The following is a 26,564-nucleotide window of genomic DNA, read 5'->3' as shown; positions in this document are numbered from 1 at the left end:
CAGATTTCTGGACTTAAGTTGCAGGGCCAGCCCATAACAGCATTTATTAACTAGGCAGATGTGACAACTTTATTTCCATAACAGTATATTTCTGTGATGTTATCAGTGTTCCTAGATAGACAAATTCACTAACATATTCTATTTTCCTCGTCAATTTCTAACATTGTCCTTAATTCTGGTCCCATTATTCACATGTATTTGGTTTTATTGATGTTCACTTCCAGTCCCATTTCTACTGCTGCTACCATCAGTGTCCTATACGTTTCTTTAGCAGCTAGTTCTGTTCTTGCTATAACATCCACGCCATCTGAACAGGCCAGAAGCTGCACCACTCTATTGTGTATTATGCCTGTTGTGTCTTTTGAGCTGTCCTTACTACTTCTTCAGGCTATGTTAAAAATCGTACATGAGAGTGTACCCCTTGCATCAGTCCAGTTAAGTTTCCAAACTTGGTATTATATTTCCTTGTATCCATACTACTTTCCATAGTCAAAATTATGAGGTTTATTAAATGTTGTGGTAAGCCCAGTGCATTCATAGCTTCAATAAGCTTATTTCTTTTTATGGTGTCGTTGTTGTTGTGGTCTTCAGTCCTGAGACTGGTTTGATGCAGCTCTCCATGCTACTCTATCCTGTGCAAGCTTCTTCATCTCCCAGTACCTACTGCAGCCTACATCCTTCTGAATCTGCTTAGTGTATTCATCTCTTGGTCTCCCTTGGTGTCATATTTTGCCTTAAAAATCAACAAATATAGGATGTGTTTCTATATTGTATTTGCTGTATCCTGCTACTAGTGCATGTGAGTGTGAGTGCATCAAATGTAGTGTCACTGCGCATGTGTAATTAAATCAACTGCCAACGGTATCACTGTGGGCCGGCCACTTGATGCCACCTGTAGGAGATGTGTGCAAGCACGGTCTCTGCCACACCGTCTGCTGGTGAATCTCACCTAGACATGTGCAGAGCAGCACTGAGTCACCCTCACTATGTTCTTTTGATTTGTACTGCTCACATCAGTTATCCTATGTATTGTTTTGTTGAACCTTCTACATGATTCTTTTGTCTTGTTATGTGTGGGATCACGAGAGACTTACTTCCGCTATTGTTCAGAGGTTTATCACTAAAGCCATAGTTATGTTACTTGATCAGTTTTATGTATTACTTGGTTACTACACAACTGGTGATTAGTTTGGAACGGTTTCCACATGTGCAATCTTTAAGTGTGGTTCCATATAGGTTTAGTCATTATGGATGCCATGCCACTGTCCCTGACTGAACAGCTTACTCTGGCAGTGAACACTTCCATTAACAAATAGGGTACAGTTCCACCAGTCTATCCACTCACTTTTCTTCCGCTTGATAATTCAGCTGAGGATTGGGAAGCTTCGGGTGGGGGTGGGGGTGGGGGGAGAGCGGGGAGGGGGGGGGGAGAAGACTGACAGCATTTTTGGCTTTCAGTGTGACAGACTTGAATTTGTGCAAAGCCTTATTCCTCAACCTAAGGTGTTACTTTACAAGAACTGTCAGCTCTTACTTTTGACATATGCAGTGTGTTGTCCAGCTACCATCACAACAAATGCATGTCACAGTGTCGCAAGTTGAATTCTACCAGTGCTGCAGAAGAACCTACTCAAATTTAAACAAAGTTTGTCTGTCTTTGTCAAAGTCATTAACACTTTTTAAGTTTTCTGAAACTATGAACTTTTTTGTGACACACTTTGCTTACTATATGTCCAACAGAGCACTGTTCATCCACTTTACTGTATTCCAACTAGTCTTTCAAATTTATTTATTATTAAATTTTAAAATTATTTTTGTTAATTACAAATTACACTTACTATAAAACCACATAAAATATTCTACATTCTCAAAGTGTGTACATCCACTCTAACAGAGGTTTCTGAACAGACTAACTACAACAATGCCACACACAGCAAATGTAGTGGGGGGTACACAGTTCATGTTCATGCTTGCCACTGACTATTTGGCTCCTGTGCAGACTTTCAACTATGTCCACAGAGCTTCTGTACACACTTGTCTTGAGGGCTAAACTCATGCACAAAACTGTAGCCTTCTCAACAACAGAGAAAGTTCACGTGTTTATTATTTTACTTGTATTATTTTGAACTTGTAATAATGTGCTACCTAATTGAGAATACACCTAGATGCAAACGGGCAATTTTTTACACATAGCACTAAACCACAAACTCCTACTGTTTCATATTTTATTACTAAGATAAATAATACTAACTAAATATAGGATGATAGTGATAACTAAATATAGATTACAACTAAATTATATTACAGACAAACAAGAAACCATTTAAATAGGCAACAACTAGAAGATCAGTTGTAGAATAATGTCCACTATTTTATTATTTTTAAAAATTAGTATCATTGTTCACTGTCAGATATCAATGTTGAAATTTTTACAGTACTCTGCTATCACAAGTGTACAAAATGAGCAAAAAATCAAATTTTTATACTCAGTCCCACCAGAAATAACTAGCCCCCAAACTTAACAAAAAAATAAAGATTTTCAAATTTCAAAAATTTATAAAAAAATTAAGGAAACATTTGTCACTTTTCTTGCTCTGTATAAGGCTAGTAGTTTACGATATATAACAAGAGAAAAAAATACACTCTGATAAATCACTCCTTGGTTCTTATTTTTGGGTCTAAAAAGTGGATTTTCTAAATTTTCAATACCAAACCATGGAGGTCATTTTGACTGATTATTTCAGGTATTCTGAGTAATAAACAATGTTGTAGAGGAGACTTTTGTGCGGCAGTTGGCCTCGTTGCAGGACTCTTCCTTCTTGTCCTTTGGAACCTTATATTTACTGTTGTCTACCTATTACTGCTGCTGCAAGCATACGATGGATGCCAAGGTTGAATTTTACCAATGCAAGATGCAGCCCCATCAGACTTATTGTACCTGGAAGGTGACCCTCCATGGCCTTAGTCACAGGCAACATTTTGTTACAGACAAGTGAAAAGAGCCATACACAGACATCATGAATCACAATGTTGTTATCTGCTCTGCCCTGGAAGTGGGAGTCCACCAACAGGTCCTCCAGTTATAGAACCCTGAAGAGGTTTTGTCCACTCCCCAGTCACATGAGGTCTCACGAGTCACTGGTCAGCAACTAGAAACCCAGTGTTATGTTGTGTCTATACAGGGTGGCCCTGCTGAGTCCACTGCATCTTGGGAGGATGACGACATGGCGCTGCAAGCTGGCCAGTCCAGCAGCTCCTGCACAGTGTGGATACAACATTCCAGTTGCCACTCCATTGATGTCATATGCGTCCTATTACTTCAAATACAATAGATCAGAGTGTACTCAGCATTGGGCCATGTGTCATGACAGAAAAAGGCCACATTGCATTAGTCGGCCAATCGAATGCACAGAGCACAGCATCAGAGACCACGGATATGGATATTACGAAAGTGTCATTGCCAGGGCCAGTTCCTGAATATGATTCCAACAAGCTTAATAGAGAGATTTTGGGTCTCTCACAACAGCTGCAACTGCAGGTAGAGACCAGTGTAGCAGTTTCCCTGTTTATCGCCCAAACATATTAAGACCATGGCTCTCCACAGTTGTCACTGAAAACAGACTCCTCAGGAGATACAGTAAACAGAAAAGCCCCTTGCTTGGTTAATTCACGGCTGAAGTGACCCATAAATCAGTGACTCAATCTATTATTGTCATCCACAATGCTAGTTCAGCAAACGATTTTGGAGTTTGTGCCTGTCAGGCATTTGGCTTTTCGGTCACTGAATCCACAGTTGGTATGCCAAGATCCCCTATCAGTCATTGGAATCTCTGTGCTCCGAATTTCAGGATATCACTGCGGAAGGCCAAGGGTGCACCACAGGCTTTCAAGCCAATGTAACCTTGAAGTAGTCAGCTTGTCCTACATTTTTTCAAGCTAAGCAGATTCCCCTGGCCCTCCGCTCCCGTCAAGGTGGAGCTAGACTGGTTTGCCTCTCTTGAGTTTGTGGTTCCTATTTACTCTAGTGAATGGGTCACAAACCTTGTCATCGTTAAGACACTGTCCAGTAAAACTGTGAATTCACGGCCCACGGTCGACACATACCCATTGCCATGTCCTGATGAACTGTTCAGACACTTAGCAGGGCTTCAATTCTTCTCCAAACTTGATATTTCCAAAGCATATTACAAGTTAAGCCTGGATGATGAGTCGAAGCATATCATGGTCAATAATAAGCCATATAGCCTTTATCACTACCATCGGTGGATATATGTGCTTGAAAGTGCCTCTTCAATTTTTCAACACTATTTGGAACAGGTCACATCCAGTATTCCGCAATGCTTCAACTACCTAGATGACATCATCATTACAGGGCATACTCCAACCTCTGCCCCTTGGGTTGGCATTGCAGTCTACACAAGTCCACATTTTTCCAACCATCTATTGAGTATCAGGGACATGTCATCTCAAGGTAGGGTGCCTGACCCATGGTGAATCTTGTCAGGGCTATTATGTGCCTGCTGCATCCCTCGTTGTTGCAAGAACTGCCGGCGTTTTTAAGTTAAATTACCTATTGCAAGCTTTTTTAAGTTAAATTACCTATTATCACCTGTTCATTCCCTGGGTATCCACCATCACATACCCACTGCACCTCTTTCTATGCAAATTTGCTCCCTTTGTCTGGTCTCCAGTGTGCCACCAGACCTTTGATCCCAACCAGCAACTGGTTTCGGCTGCGGATGTCTTGCACCACAGCATGGAGGTGGTCCTTGCCCAATGGAATACAGATGGCTCAGAGCAGCCTCTGATGTTTGTATCCTAAAATCTCAATCCTGCACAGGTCTAGCACTTTCTGGCCATTGTGTATGTGGTCACCAAATTTCGCTTTTTGTTGTTTGGGGCCAAATTCCAACTAATTAGGGACCATAAGCCCTTAATCTCTATACTTAGTCCATCTGCTCGAGTCCTTAATAAGGCGGCCCACAGGTTGCAGTGGTGGGACTTGGTCCTCTCCAAAATATACTTATGACATTCATACAAAAATATAGTATAATAGTCAATGAAGCAAAGTCCGCTCTGTGATAAAAGCAAATGACATTCCTTGGTCATGAAGTTTCAGTGGCTGAAATCTTTCCACTAAAATACAAGATCATGATGAACATACTATGCCCAATTGATTTTTAACAATTAACAAGATTCCAGATAATCACGAACTTTTACCATCGACACTACAACATCACACATGTTTAGGCATGCTAGTCAGCAACCCAGTATTGATAGGTTTAAAAGAGGGAGGGAGGGGGGGAGGGACCAAACTGCGAGGTCATCAGTCTCTTGTTCCCGGTAAAATGATAACACAAGGGAAGGAACAACACAGGAGAAAGGAAAAACCAGAAGAACAACAGCAGGACAACCAACACTACAAAGGACAAAAGAGGAAAAGAAAACCACAGAGAGAAACAAGAAACTGGCAGAAGGGAAAAAAACAAGAGAGCAGATGACCGTGGCTGGCCGACCATGAGAATCAAAGGAAAAGCCAGCCACTCTGCGACACATTAAAACATCCAACCTAACAACATTAGAGTGGAGAGCACAAAGGGACAAAGGACATGCGCTAAAACACATATAGAATGATAAAACCCACCGTCACATATAAAACATAAAACTAAATTAGCTGATGAGGTGTTGTCAGCTAAAATTAATGGCAACGAGTCCGATAACTGAAGAATCCGTCTCAGGGCAGCCAAAGGACAGCTCACCACGATACGGACCACTGTTAGCCAGGCACCACACCGACACTGAGGCGCGTCATCAGGGTGCGGAGGTAGCCATGTGTCATCCAAGCGTGGCCAATGCGGAGCCAACAGAGAACCACAGAGTCCCTGTGAGAGGCCCGCGTGGAGGTCTTCCACACACTTGTAGCTGCCTTAATGGCACGCTGTTTGTTGTGCATGCTGAGGTTATGCCATTCAGTCACCCAAAGCTGCAAAACCTTGCGGCGTAGTACTGAACACAGGTCAGTTGCAGAGAAGCCGATCTCCATAAGCAGTTTCCATGTAGCCTGTTTGACCAGCCTGTCGGCAAGTTCGTTGCCTGGGATGCTGATGTGACCTGGGGTCCATACAAACAACAGTGAACGACTGGACCGTTCCAGGGCATAGATGGACTCCTGGATGGCTAGCACTGGTCGATAGCTTGTAGGCTTCTCAAGGAGTCAGTACATAGAAGAAACAACTCCCCAGGGCACGAACGGAAGTGTTCAAGAGCACGGGATATAGCCACAAGATCGGCAGGGAAACCACTGCAGCCATCGGCAAGGAATTCTGTTCAATATGTCCTCCATGGACATATGCGAAGCCGACATGATCATCGGCCATCTAGCCATCAGTGTAAACCCCGTCGTAGCCTCGGTACATGTGAAGAATCGAGAGGAAGTGTGTCGCAGGCTTAAACGAGTCCTTAGGGCCATGTGAAAGGTCCAGGCCAAGCCGCGGCCTAGGTATACCAAATGGTGGTGTACATGAATGGACCTCAAGTATAGATGGTAAAGGCAAGGCCTCCAGTTCGGAAAGAAGGGATCAGACATGAACTGCAATTGGAAGCCCTGACCTGGGCCGCCGATGCAGGAGATGAACCGTTGTGGGTGGGAAAAGGAGACGGTTAATTCAGATGCACAGGATAACTACAAATGTGTGCAATGTAACTGGCCAGCAGTTGTGCACGCCTAATCTGCAATGGAGTGACTCCAGCCCTCCACCATAATGCTAGTCACCGGACTCGTCCTAAAAGGTCCTTTTGCTAGGCGAACAGCACAGTGGTGCACTGGGTCGAGTAAACGCAACGCTGAAGGCACCAATGAACCATGAACCATAAACCAGACACCCATAGGCAAGGCGGGATTTAACAAGGCTCTGTACGGCTTGCAGCACTGTAGAGTTATCTGCACCCCAGTTGGTGTTGCTCAGGCAGCAGAGGGCATTGAGGTGCTGCCAGCACTTATACTTAAGCTGACAAAGGTGAAAAAGCCAAGTCAATTGGGTGGCGAAAACCAGTCCTAAGAATCAATATGTCTCCACTACAGTGAACAGTGAGCAGATCGTCATTAAGGTAAAGTTCTGGTTCTGGATGAATGGTACGACGCCGACAGAAGTACATAAAACAAGACTTTGTGGCCGAAAACTGGAAACCATGGGCTACAGCCCATGACTGCGCCTTAGGGATGGTTCCCTGTAGGTGTCACTCAGCAACACCAGTACTTGTGGAGCAGTTCAAAACGCAGAGCCCTGCAGCAACCCATTCTCCTGGGTACGGGGGTGGGTGGCGGGGGGGGGGGGGGGGGGGGACTGTGAGAGCCACCAACTTGGACACGGAAAGTACGAAGCGAAAGGAAATTTTGAATAAAAGTTGGGAACGGGCCTCGGAGACCCCACTCGTATAATGTGGCAAGGATATTATGTTGTCAGGTCATGTCATACGCTTTTTGTAAACCAAAAAAGATGGCAACCAGGTGTTGGTGTCTGCAAAAGGCTGTTCGGATAGCAGACTCGAGGGACACAAGATCATCAGTGGTAGAGCGACCCAGGCAGAAGCCACCCTGACATGGGGCCAGTAGGCCACGTGACTCCAGGACCCAACCCAACCACAGACACACCATACGTTCCAGCAGCTTACAAAGAACATTGGTGAGGCTAATGAACCGATAGCTACCCACTTCATGTGGGTTTTTACCGGGTTTGAGAACCGGAATGATGCTGCTCTCCCATCACTGTGATGGAAAGACTCCATCGCACCAGATCCGGTTGAAGATCATGAGGAGATGTCACTTGTAATCAGATGAGAGATGTTTAATTAACCGACTGTGGATCCGATCTCGTCCAGAGGATGTGTCGGGGCAATGTGCTAGGGCACTGAGGAGCCCCCACACTGTAAAAGGGAAGGGATGTTATAGGATTCACTGTGGCGTGTAGTGAACAAGAGGACTTTCTCTTCCAGCCACTGTTTGGGAGTGCAAAAGGCTTGGGGGTAGTTCTCCGATGCCGAGGATTGAGCATAGTGCTCAGCAAAGTGCTCGGCAATTGCGTTTGCGCCAGTAGATAACATGCCATTTATGTTAACACCGGGAATACCTGTTGGGGTCTGGTACCCGAAAACTCATTTGATCTTTGCCCAGACTTGGGAAGGTGACTTATGACACCCAATGGTCAAGATGTATCTCTCCCAACACTCCTGCTTCCGTCATTTGATAAGTTGGCGAACGCGGGCACGGAGCCGTTTAAAGGCTATCAGGTGCTCCAGGGAAGGGTGCCGCTTATGCCACTGTAGAGCTCGCCAATGCTCCTTCATTGCTTCAGCAACTACCGGCAACCAACAAGGGACTGTCTTCCGCTGGGGGCACCATAAAGAGCGAGGGATTGTGTTTTCTGCTGCAGAAACGATTGTTGTCACCTGTTCAACCATCACATCAATGTTACCGTGTGGGGGAGATTAACAGTGACAACAGAGGTGAAAGTTTCCCAGTCCGCCTTGTTTAGAGCCCATCTGGGCTGGCGTCCATGGGCCTGATGCTGGGGCAGTGACAGGAAGATGGGGAAAAGATCACTACCACATAGGCCATCATGTGCTCTCCAGTGCGTAGATGGGAGAAGTCCTGGGCTGCAAATTGATAAATCAATCGCTAAGTAACCACCATGAGCCACACTGAAATGTGTGGCAGCCCCAATATTTATGAGGTAGAGGTCAAGTTGGGACAGTAAATTTTCGACATCTCTGCCTCGGCCAGTAGGTGCAGTGCCACCCCACAAGGGAGTATGGGCGTTAAAATCTTCCAAAAGTAGGAAAGGTTTAGGGAGTTGATCAATCAGTGCAGTGCAGTTAAACCGCTGCAATTCCACTGGAGGATGATGTCGTCATGAGACTGAGAAGCCATGGAACATTCATTGAGGCAGTTTACGCCTCAAAGTCACCTGCTGCCACTGACTTTTTGCCTGAGCAGTGTATATCCATTGTGTCTGAGGGTGCGGCGAGATCTAGGTTCTCAGCGGACACCAGAATCTCCACCTCATCTGCAGACGCAGAGCTTGTAGGTATTGGTGGTGTGGGTACCACTGCAATTCCCTTTGTTTTGGGGGGATCTTCTTTTCGGATCTCTCTCGTTGTTTCTTGGGTTTCCATGGCTGGGAGGACTGATTCAGTCTCCGGGACAGAGGACGAGCTTGAAGCCCTACGACCAGCTGTTTTTGCTCTTCAGCCACTGGTGGGTGTCATCTTTCCCACTAGCAGAAACTTGGGAAGGGTGTGACCCCCTTCCTAGCGAGAGGAGCCAAAGAAGACTTACACTTCTCCAGCACAGAAATGGTGACTGATAATCCTGATAGTTGGGGGGCTGCTCCCGAAGTAGGTGGTGCGGGCGTAATAGGAGGTCATAGCCACAGGGTGTAGGCGCTCAAATTTCCTCTTAGCCTAAGTGTGGGTCAGTTGGTCCAGTGTCTTACAGTCCATGATTTTCCTCTCTTTCTGTAAAATCCTGCAGACTGTCGAGCAAGGTGAATGATGCTCTCCACAGATGACACAAATGGGAAGCAGGGCATGTGGTGTATTGGGATGTGATGGACGTCCACAATCTCAACATGTGACGCTGGAAGCACAGCAGAAAGACATTTGGCTGAACTTCCAGCAGCGCATCGCGGGAGAGAATATGGCTTGATATCACAGTGGTAGACCATCAACTTGAACTTCTCGGGCAATGTGTCACCCTCTAAGGTCAAGATGAAGACACTGGTGGCAACCTAATTATCCCTCGGACCCCCGATGGACAAGCCACATGAAATGGACTCCTCATCACTCTAAGTTGGCACACAGCCCGTCGTCGGATTGCAAAAGAAGGTCCCTGTGGAATATAATTCCCTGGACCATATTAAGGTCTTATGAGGCATGATGGAAACAGAAACATCCCCCAGCTTGTCACAGGTGAGTAATGAATTCTGTTTTGATCAAGACTGACCCAGATCTCATTTTGGACAAGCCCTCCATCTCCCCAAACTTGTCCTCTAAATGCTCTACCAAAAACTGAGGCTTCATCGACACTGAGGAGTCCCCATCAGCTCTCGTACATACGAGACACCAGGTGAATAAGGTTCGCGGCCATCTTTATCCTGGCGTTCCTCCTATGGTGTGGCCAGGGAGGGAAACGATTTAGGATCATACTTCCTTGCATTGTACTAAGACTTGGAATTCTTAGGCTGCTGGCGTTTGATCACCAGCTAGTGATGACATGGTATGCTTCATCATGCGTCATCCGCCCTGATGCCACACACTCCGACCAGGGGCCCTCCCCACGGGCAACACCCAGCCGCAGCAAAGGTCACCTGGCAGGATGGCCATTGCCGGGAGTCCTGATGCCCCAGGATGACAGGCATCTAGTCCTTGGCATACTTGGGGAGTTAACATCGCAGGCATCAGCAGAGCAACCCCTGTGTAGTCAGGGGGCTACAACCAACAGGGTACATGGCGGCCCCGCCACAACGGACTGGCTACCGTGCTAGATTTGAGGTGCAAGGAATTCTACGGTCATTGGCAGTGCAGAAAATGATGCTGCATAGTGGGTGGAGGAAAATGCACCCAGGAAGGAGTCCTCGCCTAAGAGATGGAGAATGAGTGGGACTGCAATGCCTTGATGAGGAAGTGGGCTAAAGATCTCAATGCACGATGGACATGATGCACCATGTAAGGCGCCCTTCCCCAATTGGCTCGCTCATCAGGAAAATTTTGAAGAATGGAGGTCAAACCCTGCAGGGGACCATTACATAAAGGCCGAAGGGTGTGAGACTCCTTTTAGTTGCCTCTTACGACAGGCAGGAATACCTCGGGCCTATTCTAACCCCCAGTCCTGCAGGGGGGCCAGTATTGGTATGAGTAAGATGAATTTGTTGTAAGGCTGAACACTAGTGGGCTCAGGTCTCAGGGTGCATCACAGGAGTCCCAACTTCCACCTAAGTGACCAGTACAAGCGAGTCCAGGTACAAAGACTAGCAGCGTGACTGAATATGGGTAAATCCCAAAGCTGAGAATACAGACGGCTAATGCTTGCATTGCCTTTATGCAGAATATGTTGCAGGAAATGGCAGTGTGTCAGAAAATCTTAAAAATGACCAAATTAAAACTCTGTTACTCGAAAATAACTCACATCAAATATTAATGCAAATTTGAAAACATCTGCAATCTCGTAAAAGTAAGGTGCATCCAATGACATGGAAATATCTCAACATCTTTAAAACTACAAAAGTTAACACTCTGCAGTGAATAAATATTTACACAATGAACCTCTGAATTAACAAATTTTAATCGCTTCATGCAATTTCAACAAATGATATCTCAGGTGACAACATTGCACTATAACTGCCATCCCTGAAATCTATGTATCTCTTCAATTTTATTTATTAACCTACAATGTCTTTCATATGCTTCATTATTCAAATGTTTGTCATGCCACAACTGAATACAGCACGAATACCTCATATTTTGTCATACTTGTGTATTTATTTAATTAACAGTCTACTATTTTGCTAGTAACTTAATTCGAAAGTTAATTGCAAACTGTGCTAATTTGTAAGTGGTCAGTCAAATGTGTTAGCAGACACCACAATTAAACAGGGAATCAAAAGGCTTCTGTCAAGCAGGCCTAAGGCAAAGTACTTATCAATTCAGGCAGGCTAGGAAAAACCTTACTTTCATAGTTTCGGAAGTTATTGAATTTAGTATAGATTAAAATGAAGGACTAAGTAAGGAATACGTATTATTTTGTTTTCTCCAAAAAAATTTCTGCTGCATACAGCCCTCAAAAGATGACACTGCGCATACTATTTTGGAGATGCAAATATTGGAGACAATTTTAAAATGCTGTATCTCTAGAACAGTTCTAGATATTTTGTTGGGATTTTTTTTTTTATTTGAAAGGTAATTGCTTTATGATTACAAAGAAATTCTTCATTCAGACTTATCTGTCAAAGTTCTTTTATTATAGCGTTCTGAACATTTTTTATAATTTATGGAAAAAAATTTTTTTTTTTTCAAAATGCCCATCCATAAAATTTTGATTTTTTTTCTCCGTTTACTAGAACAATATAGTTCTACATTTCCTGAAAAGGAGAGCTTCCACTTTTAGGTCGAACGGGTTTTATAAACCACTGAAATTTTTGCCATACATAAACCTGTTTTATTACCACAATATCACATGACAGGCTCATAAAAAATCAAAACCTACACTTATTTAACATAATTTTAGTTTTGAAAGATGAGCAAGAGACTCATTTTTCAAACATTTTAAATGGTTCCAAAATGTATGTGAAAGGTCCAAAGACTTAGAAAGGTTTCAATTTATACAACTTCTGTGCACTCTGCTTTGTACTGAAATTAGCCACTCAATGTGTTCCACAGCTTCAGTATCTTGCTTTGATATAGAGTGATGCCTTCCTGTTGATCCAGTAGGAACTGGAGCACTTACTATCTCCAAAATATTGTGAACAGGAAGTGAGCACTGGCATTGTTGCTGTCCTTCAGCTGGAAATCTATATCCAGCAGCTGGTCCATGCGGTAGTATAAAGTGCACTAAAATTTCGTTTAACTCATAACTGGTGTCTATAATCTCTGCAACCCACCAGTCACAGTCACACACACACGGCACAAACATCCCCCATCTCAGGTTGTGAATCTGAATATTATCCTGCTGTTTGTGAGGCATTGGCTGAACGAATGAAATTTCTTCTTTCTTGCTCTTTAAAGTGCATGCAATATGAGTTCGCCCATCACTGAGTCCAAAAATGTGTCTTCTGAATTCCTTTCACAGGAGTAGTTTGTTTGGACCATTCTTTTTACTGCTCACCGAATTCTTCGATTTCCTCTTTGGACAAAAGATTACATGACTCGTAAAATCCTCAGCATTCTTAATCACAGATGTATTTGGTCTCGAAAGATTATGTTTTGTAGCATGGTGCTTCAACAGGCCGCTTGCACCACCACAAGGCCCCTTCCCGTGACTAGTAGCACTGTATACCCAGTCAGTTGGCACAAGCGACTTAATTCAAACAGCTGGTAACAGTTTAAAATGACTAGGAGCACCATCAGAAATAATGGTCACTACAGACCAGTTATCAGAAAAATAACAGTGAAGCATTAAACATAGTTCTTGAGCCTGTACACATCCTTTCACTTCTGCAAATGTGTTATTGCAATTTCTTCAGATGTTGGCGTGTTACTGCTTTCACTGACCATTTAGCGAGTTCATCAATGAAACTGTCAAAGGCAACAGTTTTCTTAATTACTTTATTTTCCTCCCATGTCGCATATGTAATTTCTGCAGAGTTATGTGCTACATCATCACAGCCAAGTGTCTGTTAAGACAGTCCTCCTTTTCCAAGGCAGTCACCACATTCCTGAAACAAACAATTCTCTCGCTTTACATCACAGACTACTATTGACTTACATGCTCAACCAAGGTGTCACGTGCTCCAGTAAGTTCTTCAAAGTTACCACACGAAGTTCAAATTTCGTGCAGTACCTCCATAAACAGACATCTCTAGGTGGGTGTGGAACTAGACACTTAGATCATAGTGCATAAAATTTTAATCTTCCAATATGTGAAATTGTATAGTTGCTCTTAGAATTTGCAAAAGCTTCTTTAACTGCAAGTCATGTACCTCTTTACTTTCACAACTTTTTGACAGCTTTTTTGTTGGCACTCTGGCGAGAACAGTCCCATTTATCTTCCAGATATAATGACTGCCCTATTTGTACTTGAGCTGCTTCTACAGGATGACCGTAACAGGTAACTGGTCTTCCAGAGACTCCTTTTACAGACCTCACATTTCTTGATTTTTCTACCATGTACTTTGATACTGATAGAACATGGTTCAAAATTGTTTTCCTTGAAAATGTCTCTAGAATAATAGATAACCTTTTCACTGTAGGATGCATAATATTCAACAGGTGAATTGATATTTGTGAAAAATTCCTGGCAAGAGATGCAGGAGTGCTTTTGTTCATTTTCCTTCTGATTGGATTGGATTGGATTGTTTTGGGGGAAGAGACCAAACTGCGAGGTCATCGGTCTCATCGGATTAGGGAAGGATGCGGAAGGAAGTCGGCCGTGCCCTTTCAAAGGAACCATCCCAGCATTTGCCTGGAGCGATTTAGGGAAATCACGGAAAACCTAAATCAGGATGGCCGGACGCGGGATTGAACCGTCGTCCTCCCGAATGCGAGTCCAGTGTGCTACCACTGCGCCACCTCGCTCGGTTTTTCCTTCTGAAGATGGAATTTCAACTTTAAAGATTTTGGTCAGTTTTGCTGTAGTGTATTCATCCATAGCTTTAGTAATTCCTCTGTGCATCAAGTCCTCTGTGCATTCTTGATGCACAGAGCTTATGACTCGACTCAGCTGACCACGATGGGCGTCCTTGACACTCCTCTCTTGTTTTACTTACGTTTTACTCTCTTATACAGTATTTTTCACCGTTTATCACTTTCTTTGCTTGCATGCTTCCACTTTACTAATTTTGTCCGTATTATGTTTCTTTTAATATGTGTCAGGGCTCTGATAATCTCGGCGTTGAGCACCCATAAGCCCCAACACACACACAACAGGACTAACACCTACCTACACCTACCTCTGTAGTTGACTGATTCAGGGTATTTAATTCTTCCTCTACTGATGCAAAATCTGCATCATCTGCACCATGGGAGGCTTCACCTTGTTCAGGTGCTATCATTGTCGTTATTCTGTCAAAACCTTTAGAACACAGAAAAGTCATCACTGGAAAAATCTTCACTTGTGGCCCCATTCAGAAGACATTTCGAACAGTCCTTTTCACAAAACACACTGCAACCGTGTCAAGTGACAAATTCCTCACGAAAACACAGAACTCACTGGATGGTCTCAGATTTCTTAGAAGCCTCTTCAGTAAACAGATTAGAAGTGAAAAACTACAATAAATAAACCTGTAATGAACACCAATGACAAAGAAACTGACAAGAAACTACAACAAAGAGTAAGAAATACCTGCAACAATGAAAGTGAAAAGAAATAACTGCAACAAAGAAAGTTATAAGAAATAACTGCAACAAAGATGATACAAGTAAACAATAAATTAGTAAGAAAGAACTTTAGTGAAAAAAAAAGGTTTTTTTTACCATAAAACCTGTGCAACTTAAAAGTGGAATCTCTCATTTACAGATAATATAGTACTACATGGTACTAAGCAACAGAAAAAAAATCTAACTCTTCTGGATTAGCATTTTTGGGGGGAAAAATCTGTAAATTGTAAAAAAAAAATTCAAAAGGCGACAGTAGAAGAACTTTGACAGTTATGTCCAAACGGAGGATACCATTGCAATCTTAAAGCAATTATCTTTCAGATAAAAATTTAAAAAAATAAAAAGAAACCTCTCTAACAAAATATCTAAAACTGTTACAGACATACAGCACTTTATTTATTTTTTTTTTTTTTTTAATTCGCATCTTCAAAATGGTGTTCACAGTGTCATCTTAGGAGGCCTGTATCTAGGGGGCAGGAATTTTTTTGGAGAAAACAAAAAATATGTTTCCAGAATGAGATTTTCACTCTGCAGCGGAGTGTGCGCTGATATGAAACTTCCTGGCAGATTAAAACTGTATGCCCAACCGAGATTCGAACTCTGGACCTTTGCCTTTCGCGGGCAAGTGCTCTACCAACTGAGCTACCGAAGCACGACTCACGCCCGGTACTCACAGCTTTACTTCTGCCAGTACCTCGTCTCCTACCTTCCAAACTTTACAGAAGCTCTCCTGCGAACCTTGCAGAACTAGCACTCCTGAAAGAAAGGATACTGCGGAGATATGGCTTAGCCACAGCCAGAGGTTGTACTTGGATCATTCCAGTGACTGGCAGAGAAGGTTGAGCAGAACAGCCTTGCACATGGCACTTCAACAAACCTCACAATTTCCAGCAGGTTCGCAGGAGAGTTTCTGTAAAGTTTGGAAGGTAGGAGACGAGATACTGGCAGAAGTAAAGCTGTGAGTACCGGGCGTGAGTCATGCTTCGGTAGCTCAGTTGGTAGAGCACTTGCCCGCAAAAGGCAAAGGTCCCGAGTTCGAGTCTCGGTCGGGCACACAGTTTTAATCTGCCAGGAAGTTTCAAAAAATATGTTTCTTATGTACTCTTGAATTTTAACATATGCTAAATTCAATAACATCCGAGACTACGAAGATAACCTCCCACCCTGAAGTGATATGGATTATGCCAAATATTATTTAAACAATATATAAGGACAATCTGTAGTCATTTAACATGAGCAAACTTGCGCAAGAATACTGGCCTATTTATTTATGAACCAACCATTACTTATATTTATTATAAATTATCCGAGTGCAACAAACGTTTATGATTTTTCTTTACTTAAATATTGTTGTAATATATTAGTTTAGTTCAGGAAGTGGTCAACTTGAATCAAACCATGCTCATAAAGTTTTAGGACGATGTATTTTTGGTGGGGGCTGGACTTCAGCCAATGAAAAAACAGATAGCGGAACACTACAGGAGTTAAGTGGAGACTGGGACTTTTCAAGTGAAGAGCTCAAGGGAGCAATTCTGGACAGTTTATGGAGTTCTTGAAGAAGGAAGACCTGCCTGCAGTTAATATGCGTGATTCGATTGTCAAGCTATTTGATTCCAGGCAGTGAACAGCCGCTATCATACTTCTGAAGGGGCTTTCTAATCAAGAGGTTTGAATGCACTCCCGTGTTTGACTCTCTAACTACTTCTGCTGGATTTACAGAACTGAGTATAGACAGAGCACGAGTTGTGACTCTTTGTATCATGTATATTAATTTGTGCATTGTCATATTGAAATCTGAACTGTTTTGAGCTGATGAATATTTCGTGTACTGTGATTATGAAAGGAACTTAGTTTTGTGTATCTTTAATGACTATTTAGTTTGGGATTGTGCCACCATTCTCGTAACACACTCAACCTAGCTTTACTGCAGTTGATAAGGGTATTTTCTGCCTATATTTTGATTGAATATCATAGTACCACATTCCGTTTACTTGATATGTCCTTTCTTGAATAAACATTATTCAACATGATGCTCTGCAATCCACATCAATTACAGACGTTAGAATAGGATGTTTGATAATATTCATTTAACTTTTATTTTGTTGTTCTGTGTATTTTATTAACTTACAATACTAGCCAGAGCATAGGCTATTTGACTGCGGAGTCGTGGCTACAGGTTATTATTTGCAGCAAATTAGCTGTGGGGCATCAAAGCAGACATACATGGCTCAACCACTTGACTACATCGAGCTATTGTTTATTTTAAACAGAGCCGGGCATAACCCAGGTGCCTGAAGTAGGAGTAACTGCAAGTAAACACGCAACTGGTTTGCTCATATGAACTGCTCTTTGGAAGTCAACTACTCAGCATTAACTGTTATGTACCATTGCAACACCTACCAGGAGCAAGAGAGGTCCATACACAACTTATGGTAGCACTGTCATGTGACAACGCAATAGGTCAATGTCCTCTGCCATGAACACTGAAAATGCATGGAGCCTTTGAAAATGTGAAAGCAAGCTCACAAAAATAAGTTTTTTTCTGCCCCATCCAGTTCCAGATGAACCATTAGCGATAGTGGTAGATGGAAGCCTGTAGGCAATCGGCGCAGATCTCAATCAGTATGCAGCAAGGCACTGGTAGATATTGGGTTTTTTCTCTCGTAAACTCAAGGAGGCTAAAATCAGGAGCAGCACAATGACCAGAGGCTACTGGCCATTTACGAATCCACGGAACACTTTTGCCCTCATGTGGAGGCCAGGCCTCTTGTAATCTTTACACACAACAAATCTATAACGTCTGCCTGTAGCAAACACAACAATATCTGTTACCCACATCAATTTGCCAGCTTCAGTTTATCGGCCAGTTGACCATGGGCACATGGCACATAGCAAGGGTGAAGACCGCAGTAGCCGATTTTTTCTCACAAACTGGAGCCATCTTGTGCACAGTTTGATTACAAGCAACTCAGCACAACACAGGCTATTGACAGACAGTTGAAGGAATATTTACAAAGCAGTTTAACGCCCTAAAGCTTGAACTGGTGCAACTTTCAAGGGCTATGTACACGATTTAGCGTGATTCTCCAAAACCAGCTCCCCAGCCACTGCATGCCAGAAAACTTACACAAAGTGGTTTTTGTTAGTATTAATACACGAGCCCATCCAGGCACAAATACAAGCATTAAACCATTGACAAAAAGGTTTCTGTGGCCCAGCATAAAGGAATATTGTCAAGAACATGCATAGCATGCCGATGTAAAGTGAGCCAATAAGTACACAAGCTGGTGGGAGAGTTTCCAGAGGCAATGTACATTCAAACAGTGTGGATCCACTGCCTTAATCAGAAGGATATAACTATATTTGCCACGACTGACAGATACACCTGATGGGCAGAGGCAGTCCCAATCAGTTGGGTCTTCGCAGACAATAGGAAGATTTTTTTTTAATAGCATGGCTATTACAGTTTAGCTGTCCATCGCACATTACTACAGATTGGGCACAGCAGTTCAAATCAACACTGTTCGTGGAGCTGTCCACATTGTGCGGGGTCCCAACACCAACACACAAGCAGCTACCACTCAGCAGGCAACAGGGTGGTAGAGTGCCAGCACTGGACACTGACAGCTGTACTTATGTGTTATGAAGAGAGTTGGACTTCCACACCACTGCCGGTTATACTGAGCCTCCACACTGCTTGTAAGCTGGACATTAGAGGCATCAAAAGCACAGGTGAGATGTTACGCTAATACAATCAGGTGTTTTTATTTGTTTTCCAACACAAGAAATATGGAGGATGACAGAACTGCTATGTCAGCTACAGTAAATAACGACCCAGACATACAGGCTGCATCTTTCGCTGGCATCGTGCCATGGAGGACATACAATTTTCGTACACAGAGGTCTGAAAACATGATTTCATGTAACGGAAAGAATGGATGCAGTACGTCAGCTGTGACAACCCCGTTCTCTGCTCTGTTCCAGGTTTTAAAATGTGACAAACATACAATATAGTTACAATATAACAAATCACAAAAGGTGTCACTCAGTGAGTTAATCCAGCGTATCTGCTTACATCATACACTGCTATAGTTTGTGAGGAAAATTAATAAAATGCACCCTTGACTCCAAAGCAGACCAATGGAGGGACTGGGAAAGCGTCACCCTTGGCTCAGCAAGCAAATTGGAAAGGAACACCGGAGATACCAGCAGTCTGTGCCATGACTGGCCTACGAGTACAGTACCAAGTACCCACAATTCCAGGAGCTCTGCTCTGCAGCGGGGGAGAAGGGGGAGGGGGAGGCACAGATTTCAGAATAACATTTAAAGAGTCTCCTTTGGACAGCAGACACACAAACATTCGCATATTATGTTTAGTCTTTGACATTAGAGTTTTGACAGTTCTGTGTTTGTGGCCTGATCATTGAGTTAATTAATCGTGCACAATAAAATATATAGAATTCAGAAGTGCTGATTCATTGCCTCAATAACAAGGGGCGAAATGGAGGGTATCTAACGCTTTCGAGAATAGAACAAACATTTGAGTAAGTCACATGATGAATAGTATTTCAATATTGCAACCCCGGCTGTTTTTCCATCAGCTACATACGTCAATATAATCTACATTCACACAACAACCTATAGGGTTATAAAAATATAATTTGAAAACGCGATTGTGACAAATATACGGTTACTCACTTTTATGAGCAACTGGTAAACTGTAAAGCTTTGGGCATTCGACGGCACAAATATTATTTCAGCTACCGTAATATACTTCTGTCGAACACACACACACACACACACACACACACACACACACACACACACAAAGCGCGCGCATATCAAAAATATCACAACCAATCGTAAGCACTGAAAATACAACAAACGAAATCTTACTACATATATAACAGGAAACGACTGTGAAAACACTAGATAAATACTTACAATTTAGTTGGTGCATGCAGCTTTATCTTTGACCGTTAAGCATTTCAATGGGTATAATTTTTAACTCTACAACTTAAAAATATGTGGTACGAAACGATCTATATACACGTATCGTTCTTCAAGCCATTGTCATCCGCTCTTTTCTAACACTTAAATAACATAATTACAGCTGAACATCTAAATTCGCAAATCGCTGTCACTACCACAGCAGAAAATCACAGTTTACTTTTGCAAAGAAAAGAACCTTTGGGAGTAACAATTGCCACATTTATCAAGCAGACGGCGACAACCAATAAGCTATATAAGAACTTCACTGCATTAACTACTTAGTTTACCGTAACACTGGTATGTACTGCAGTTCACTTCTATTGTCTTCCTTCCACCAAGGCTTCCAGCTTCAAACACAAGTTGATCGCAAAACATTTTTATTCGTTACGTCACTTATCAGCCTATGTTTCGTCGATATATTTTACAACTTATTATGCGCACTGCATTGTAAACCATACCTCGTCTACGTTCCTTCGAGGTATGTGAAAGAATGACAGAAGTAATTTAAGCTTGACTTGTGTTTGCAAGTCAGGAAAACAGTCCTTAATGTTTTTTAGAACTTCGGGGTTGAGCTGCGAGGTAATTGATCCACCCGTCCACGAATCATTTGACGTACCAAGCTTATTGTGAAGCCACAACGATGTATCACTGTCCCTAACATTCGCCATATTAAGTGGTATAATACTGGGTTCTGCCGTTAGGATCGCATAAGTCGTACGTACTACGTCCACATTGACATACTGGCTACATGTCAACTTTGCTAATTTAATGTGTAAATTAAACCGAAATTTCTTTTAAAATATTAGATACATAAATTTTGTATTGTAAATTTGCTCTGGACCTCTCTTCATATATGAAAAAAATGTAAGACCAGTACTTAAACGACTTCATCGGTTATTTAACTCTGGCGGAATTTTTAATTGTCGTCATGACTCCGAACTATAAACATCTTGTTTGTTGTGAATGAAGAGGCACTCTGTGTACTGTAAGACAAGGTCTCTTGTGAAGGCGGCATAATATTTTCATACAAAGTAGTTAATATTAATAATCAGAACACCAATATGCAGAATATAATTTCAGCGCAGAAGTGTGACAGGGATCACAATACTAATCACGCAGATTTTAGTAACAGTAGCCTGGAGGAAGTCCCAGATTGTGTTTTGAATCATTTTAAATTTCTAAAGGTAATGCGCATGAACTTACATTGTTCGGCTTTTGTTTACTGTTACCATGAAATAACTGAAATGTTCTGCTTCCTGCAGTTTCTGTATTTAAACAACAACGCATTGAAAACTTTACCGGACTGTTTGTTTCAACGTCTAAACTCTTTAAAATGGCTCGACGTTAGAAATAACCATTTGACAGAACTACCAAGAACTATTGGAAATCATCGGTTTCTGGAAGTTATTCTTTTACAAGGAAACATGATCAGAAAACTACCTTTAGAGTTAGGTAGGTTACAATACCAAAGCTAACAAAGAAGCTAAACTAGCCTTATGTTGCAATGTTTTATTCAAAGTTTCAATAATAGCCTAAGTTTGTTGCAGACAATACACTCACACTAGTAATTTTGTGTCTGATGATACATCTCATGATTAAGTAAATGTCAACAAAATAGGCCCCAAAAACTTACTATCCTTTATTTGAGTGTACTGTTGCTTTCATATTACAGTGCTAGTACTTGTGTATACACCATCGAAATGATTACTTTTTGTTGACATCAATAAAAATTTTATTCCCCAGACTCCCAAGATTGTTTTCCCCTAGGGAGCTAAATATAGCAATAAGCTATTTGTTTGTGTAGCCATCTTCCGCAGCAGTTGTTACCATTTGTTGTTATAGATTATCTGTCTTGAGTTGACTGCAATGTAACCCCAGATGCGTTTTGCTTTTATAAATAATAAGCGATTTGGCAACAATTTTGAAACCATTGTTGACTGGCACTTACATAGCTGAAAATATTTCACTGCTCACTCTTTCATTTGGAAAACAGAATGGTGTGAAAAATTCCAATCAGTGATCTTGTAGATTTTCTTGACGTCTATCTAAGTTTATATCACTATTATTAAGACTTTTGGCCACAGACGTTATGTATGTAGTTGATTGATAGTTTGAGTTTTATTTGGTTGCACTAAATTACATTCTGTCAAAAGTTGTGTTGTAATGGACAAGTCAAAAATACTATATTATATAGACAAAAAAGAAGAAAAGCGAACAATATTGTACTGTAGACATTATTAGTAGGAATACAATATTACATGCAGGTCTTCAAGAAAAACAAAATAGCCTACTGCAGATGGTATACATACAAGACACACAAAATTACATCATTAGCATATAAATTACATCATTTTCAATTAACTAAAAAAATCATGACCCTACCATGTATGTATAATTATGAAAGTAATTGGTTTCTGCAGGCACATGAGGAACATTTTGTGTCAAACAGCCATAAGTCCACAATTGCAAAATGAGAAAACAGACAATTTTCATAGAGGCTCTCACACAAAAGAAAAGTATTCTGTATCAACCTAAAATTCTGTTCAGTGAACTACCAAAGGAAATTAAAAGAATATCAAAATTCCACACCAGAAAAGAACTCCCTGCTAATTAGCAAGAGTGTTTATAGTGTCAAGGAATACTTGAACCATCAGCATGCAGAATAGGGCAGCTTATTTCCTGCAGAATAGAGCAGCTAATTTCCTTCATCATAGCCCTCTTATCTGTGTAAGGTCATCTATGACACAACCTGTATAATTTTATGATGATGAGATACATGGATGCTAAATAAAATTTCGATATAACACATCTTACTCAAAACTTGAAGCTCTAGAAATTCATTTAAATTATATACAGTATGATTTATAAGGTACTGTTTCAATTTCTTCTTGAATAGATGAGGGTTGTCAGTGTCCTTTTTAATATTCAATTGGACCCTATTGTAAATTCTTATTCCAGACTGGATAACTCCTTTTTCTGATCTGTTGAGAGTTACTGAATCTTTGTGAAGGCTTTGCTTCTGTCTTGTGTCATGATTGTGAAAATCACAGTTGTTTTGGAAAAGTTTTTGGTGGTTGATTATAGATATCAGTGAGGAACTGTACTTACTTTTAGATTAGATTAGATTAGATTAATACTAGTTCCATGGATCATGAATACGATATTTCGTAATGATGTGGAACGAGTCGAATTTTCCAATACATGACATAATTAGGTTAATTTAACAACATACTTAAGTTAATATAACAACTTTATTTTATTGTGTTTTTTTGTTTTTCTTTATTTTTTATTTTTATTTTTTTTAATATTTTTTTTTTGTTTTTCTTAATTTATATCTAAAAATTCCTCTATGGAGTAGAAGGAGTTGTCATTCAGAAATTCTTTTAATTTCTTCTTAAATACTTGTTGGTTATCTGTCAGACTTTTGATACTATTTGGTAAGTGACCAAAGACTTTAGTGCCAGTATAATTCACCCCTTTCTGTGCCAAAGTTAGATTTAATCTTGAATAGTGAAGATCATCCTTTCTCCTAGTATTGTAGTTATGCACAGTGCTATTACTTTTGAATTGGGTTTGGTTGTTAATAACAAATTTCATAAGAGAGTATATATACTGAGAAGCTACTGTGAATATCCCCAGATCCTTAAATAAATGTCTGCAGGATGATCTTGGGTGGACTCCAGCTATTATTCTGATTACACGCTTTTGTGCAATAAATACTTTATTCCTCAGTGATGAATTACCCCAAAATATGATGCCATATGAAAGTAATGAGTGAAAATAGGCGTAGTAAGCTAATTTACTAAGATGTTTATCACCAAAATTTGCAATGACCCTTATTGCATAAGTAGCTGAACTCAAACGTTTCAGCAGATCATCAATGTGTTTCTTCCAATTTAATCTCTCATCAATGGACACACCTAAAAATTTGCAATATTCTACCTTAGCTATATGCTTCTGATTAAGGTCTATATTTATTAATGGCGTCATACCATTCACTGTACGGAACTGTATGTACTGTGTCTTATCAAAATTCAGTGAGAGTCCGTTTACAAGGAACCACTTAGTAATTTTCTGAAAGACAGTATTGACAATTTCATCAGTTAATTCTTGTTTGTCAGGTGTGATTACTATACTTGTATCATCAGCAAAGAGAACTAACTTTGCCTCTTCATGAATATAGAATGGCAAGTCATTAATATATAATAAGAACAACAAAGGACCCAAGACTGACCCTTGTGGAGCCCCATTCTTGATAGGCCTTGAATACATGCCTACATAACGTCCAATTTGTAACACCACAGATCAACTTCACAGCTGATTTTTGTAATTTAAAAACTTTTTCCATTTCTGTAATATTTCCCCAGAATGTTATATCTATGATCTATTGTTGCTGTGGTCTTCAGTCTGAAGACTGGTTTGATGTGGCTCTCCATGCTGCTCTGTTCTGTGTGAGCCTCTTCATCTCCGAATAACAATTGCAACATACATCCTTCTGAATCTGCTTACTGTATTCATCTCTTGACCTTCCTCAGCCATTTCTACCTCCACCCACTTCCCAATAAATTGGTGCTCCCTTGATGTCATAGAATGTGTCCTACCAACTGTTAGAATGTGTCCTACCAACTGATCTCTTCTCTTGGTCAAGTTGTGTCTCTCTAATTCTATTCAGCCTTCCTTATTAGTTATGTGATCTATCCACCTAACCTTCAACATTCTTCTGTAGGACAACATTTCGAAAGCTTCTACTCTCTTTTTATCTAAACTGTTGAAGTTTCACTTCCATACATGGCTACACTCCAGACAAATACTTTCAGGAAAGACTTCCTAACATTTGCACCTATATTCATTGTTAACAAATTTCTTTTCTTCAGAAATGCTTTTCTCGCCATTGCCAATCTACATTTTATATCCACTCTACTTCAGCCATCGTCAGTTATTTTGCTGCCCAAATAGCAACATTCGTCTACTATTTTAAGTGTTTCGTTTCCTAATCTAATTCCCTTGGCATCATCTGATTTAATTCGACTATATTCCATTATCCTTGTTTTGCTTCTGTTGTTGTTTGTCACATTGATTAAACATTGTACTGCAACTATTAAGGACGTAGCACTTCCTTGAAATTACAGTTGAGCTTCCATTTTCTTGCGTCCACACAAATAAACAAGGTTCATCGTTCATTTGACACTTATTCAAGGCACCTGGAAATCACAGAGATTAGCACACCAGATAGAATTACGACATTCTCAGCTCCTCCACCACATATGCCTCCATTTACTTCAAAGGTTTTCTATGAGATGCAGTAGAACCTCAAATATGCTTTTGCTGTGAGAATAATAATGAAAGATTTATCTAAAGTTGGTCTTAATTTGCATATGTCTTGTCAGTTTTTATCAAAAGCTGACCAGTTTGTCATTGGATTATCTAATTTGCATTAACACTGTCATATTTTATCTTAATGTTGTCTAAGAGGAAGGATCTTTCATTACTTTGTGTTGGATTAAAACATGGTCTGGCACATAACTTACAGTGAAAGCCATTGCATTGATAAACTGTTTGTCAGCATTTTTGTCAAGGACAAATTATCCCAATGAGTATGACTGATAAATGATAAAGGAACTATTCTTATGAATATTATAAATTAATACCTTAAAATGTTAATCCAGTTATGTAAGTTCTAATATTTTTTATGACATTTGATCTTTCCATATGTATATGTTTTTTTATGTACATGTTTTATCTACCAATAGTTTGGGAGATGATGCAGATTGGAACTTTCAGGTAAAGCATACCTGAAAAACCCTTGATTGAAAGCAAAACTTTTTATTTCTAAAGAAGAGCTTTGGCTCTCACAGATACCCAAACCTCTTTGGGGGATTACTAAAATAAAATAACCCTTTTCTTTTATATTCCTGTTTTGAAAGTTCCGTAATTCCAATGGTATCTAATAAGTGATTTCGCGTAATACATTAAATCTCATAAAATTTATTATTCCATTTGTTTACTAGTAGGGCATGCTTGTCCAATATATGTTCACAATATTTTGCATTTACAAACGAAGCCATAATTAAGAAAATTTAGGTTAGCATCGTTATCTTTCAGTTGTTGTTGTGGTCTTCAGTCCAGAGACTGGTTTGATGCAGCTCTCCATGCTACTCTATCCTGTGCAAGGTTCTTCATCTCCCAGTACCTACTGCAACCTACATCCTTCTGAATCTGTTTAGTGTATTCATCTCTTGGTCTCCCTCTACGATTTTTACCCTCCACGCTGCCCTCCAATACTAAATTGGTGATCACTTGATGCCTCAGAATATGCCATACCAACCGATCCCTTCTTCTAGTCAAGTTCTGCCACAAATTTCTCTTCTCACCAATTCTATTCAATACCTCCTCATTAGTTATGTGATCTACCCATCTAATCTTCAGCATTCTTACGTAGCACCACATTTCGAAAGCTTCTATTCTCTTCTTGTCTAAACTATTTA

At 40.8% G+C, this 26,564-nt stretch overlaps 1 protein-coding gene and 1 non-coding gene across 3 annotated transcripts in view; one reads left to right on the top strand and one right to left on the bottom strand.

The window, feature by feature from the left end:
• LOC126252979 (negative elongation factor A-like) overlaps positions 1–20,747 on the bottom strand; it is a 138,824-nt gene extending 118,077 nt beyond the window's left edge. Inside the window, exon 1 of one of the 2 annotated variants that reach the window (XM_049954005.1) lies at positions 20,538–20,747. In XM_049954005.1, coding sequence (XP_049809962.1) covers positions 20,538–20,747 — 210 coding nt within the window. Of the gene's footprint in view, positions 1–20,366; positions 20,508–20,537 lie in introns of those variants that run through there. The other variant, XM_049954006.1, reaches the window with a different exon arrangement.
• Trnal-caa (transfer RNA leucine (anticodon CAA)) lies at positions 16,067–16,141 on the top strand. Its single transcript has one exon. It is a non-coding gene; the product is annotated as a tRNA-Leu (tRNA).
• Positions 20,748–26,564: the final 5,817 nt, after the last annotated feature.

Source organism: Schistocerca nitens, chromosome 4, assembly GCF_023898315.1.
Source record: "Schistocerca nitens isolate TAMUIC-IGC-003100 chromosome 4, iqSchNite1.1, whole genome shotgun sequence".
In the NCBI taxonomy this organism is placed as follows: Eukaryota; Metazoa; Arthropoda; class Insecta; order Orthoptera; family Acrididae; genus Schistocerca; species Schistocerca nitens.
Note: the sequence above shows the minus strand (reverse complement) of the source record. Positions and strands in the feature narration are given on the sequence as shown.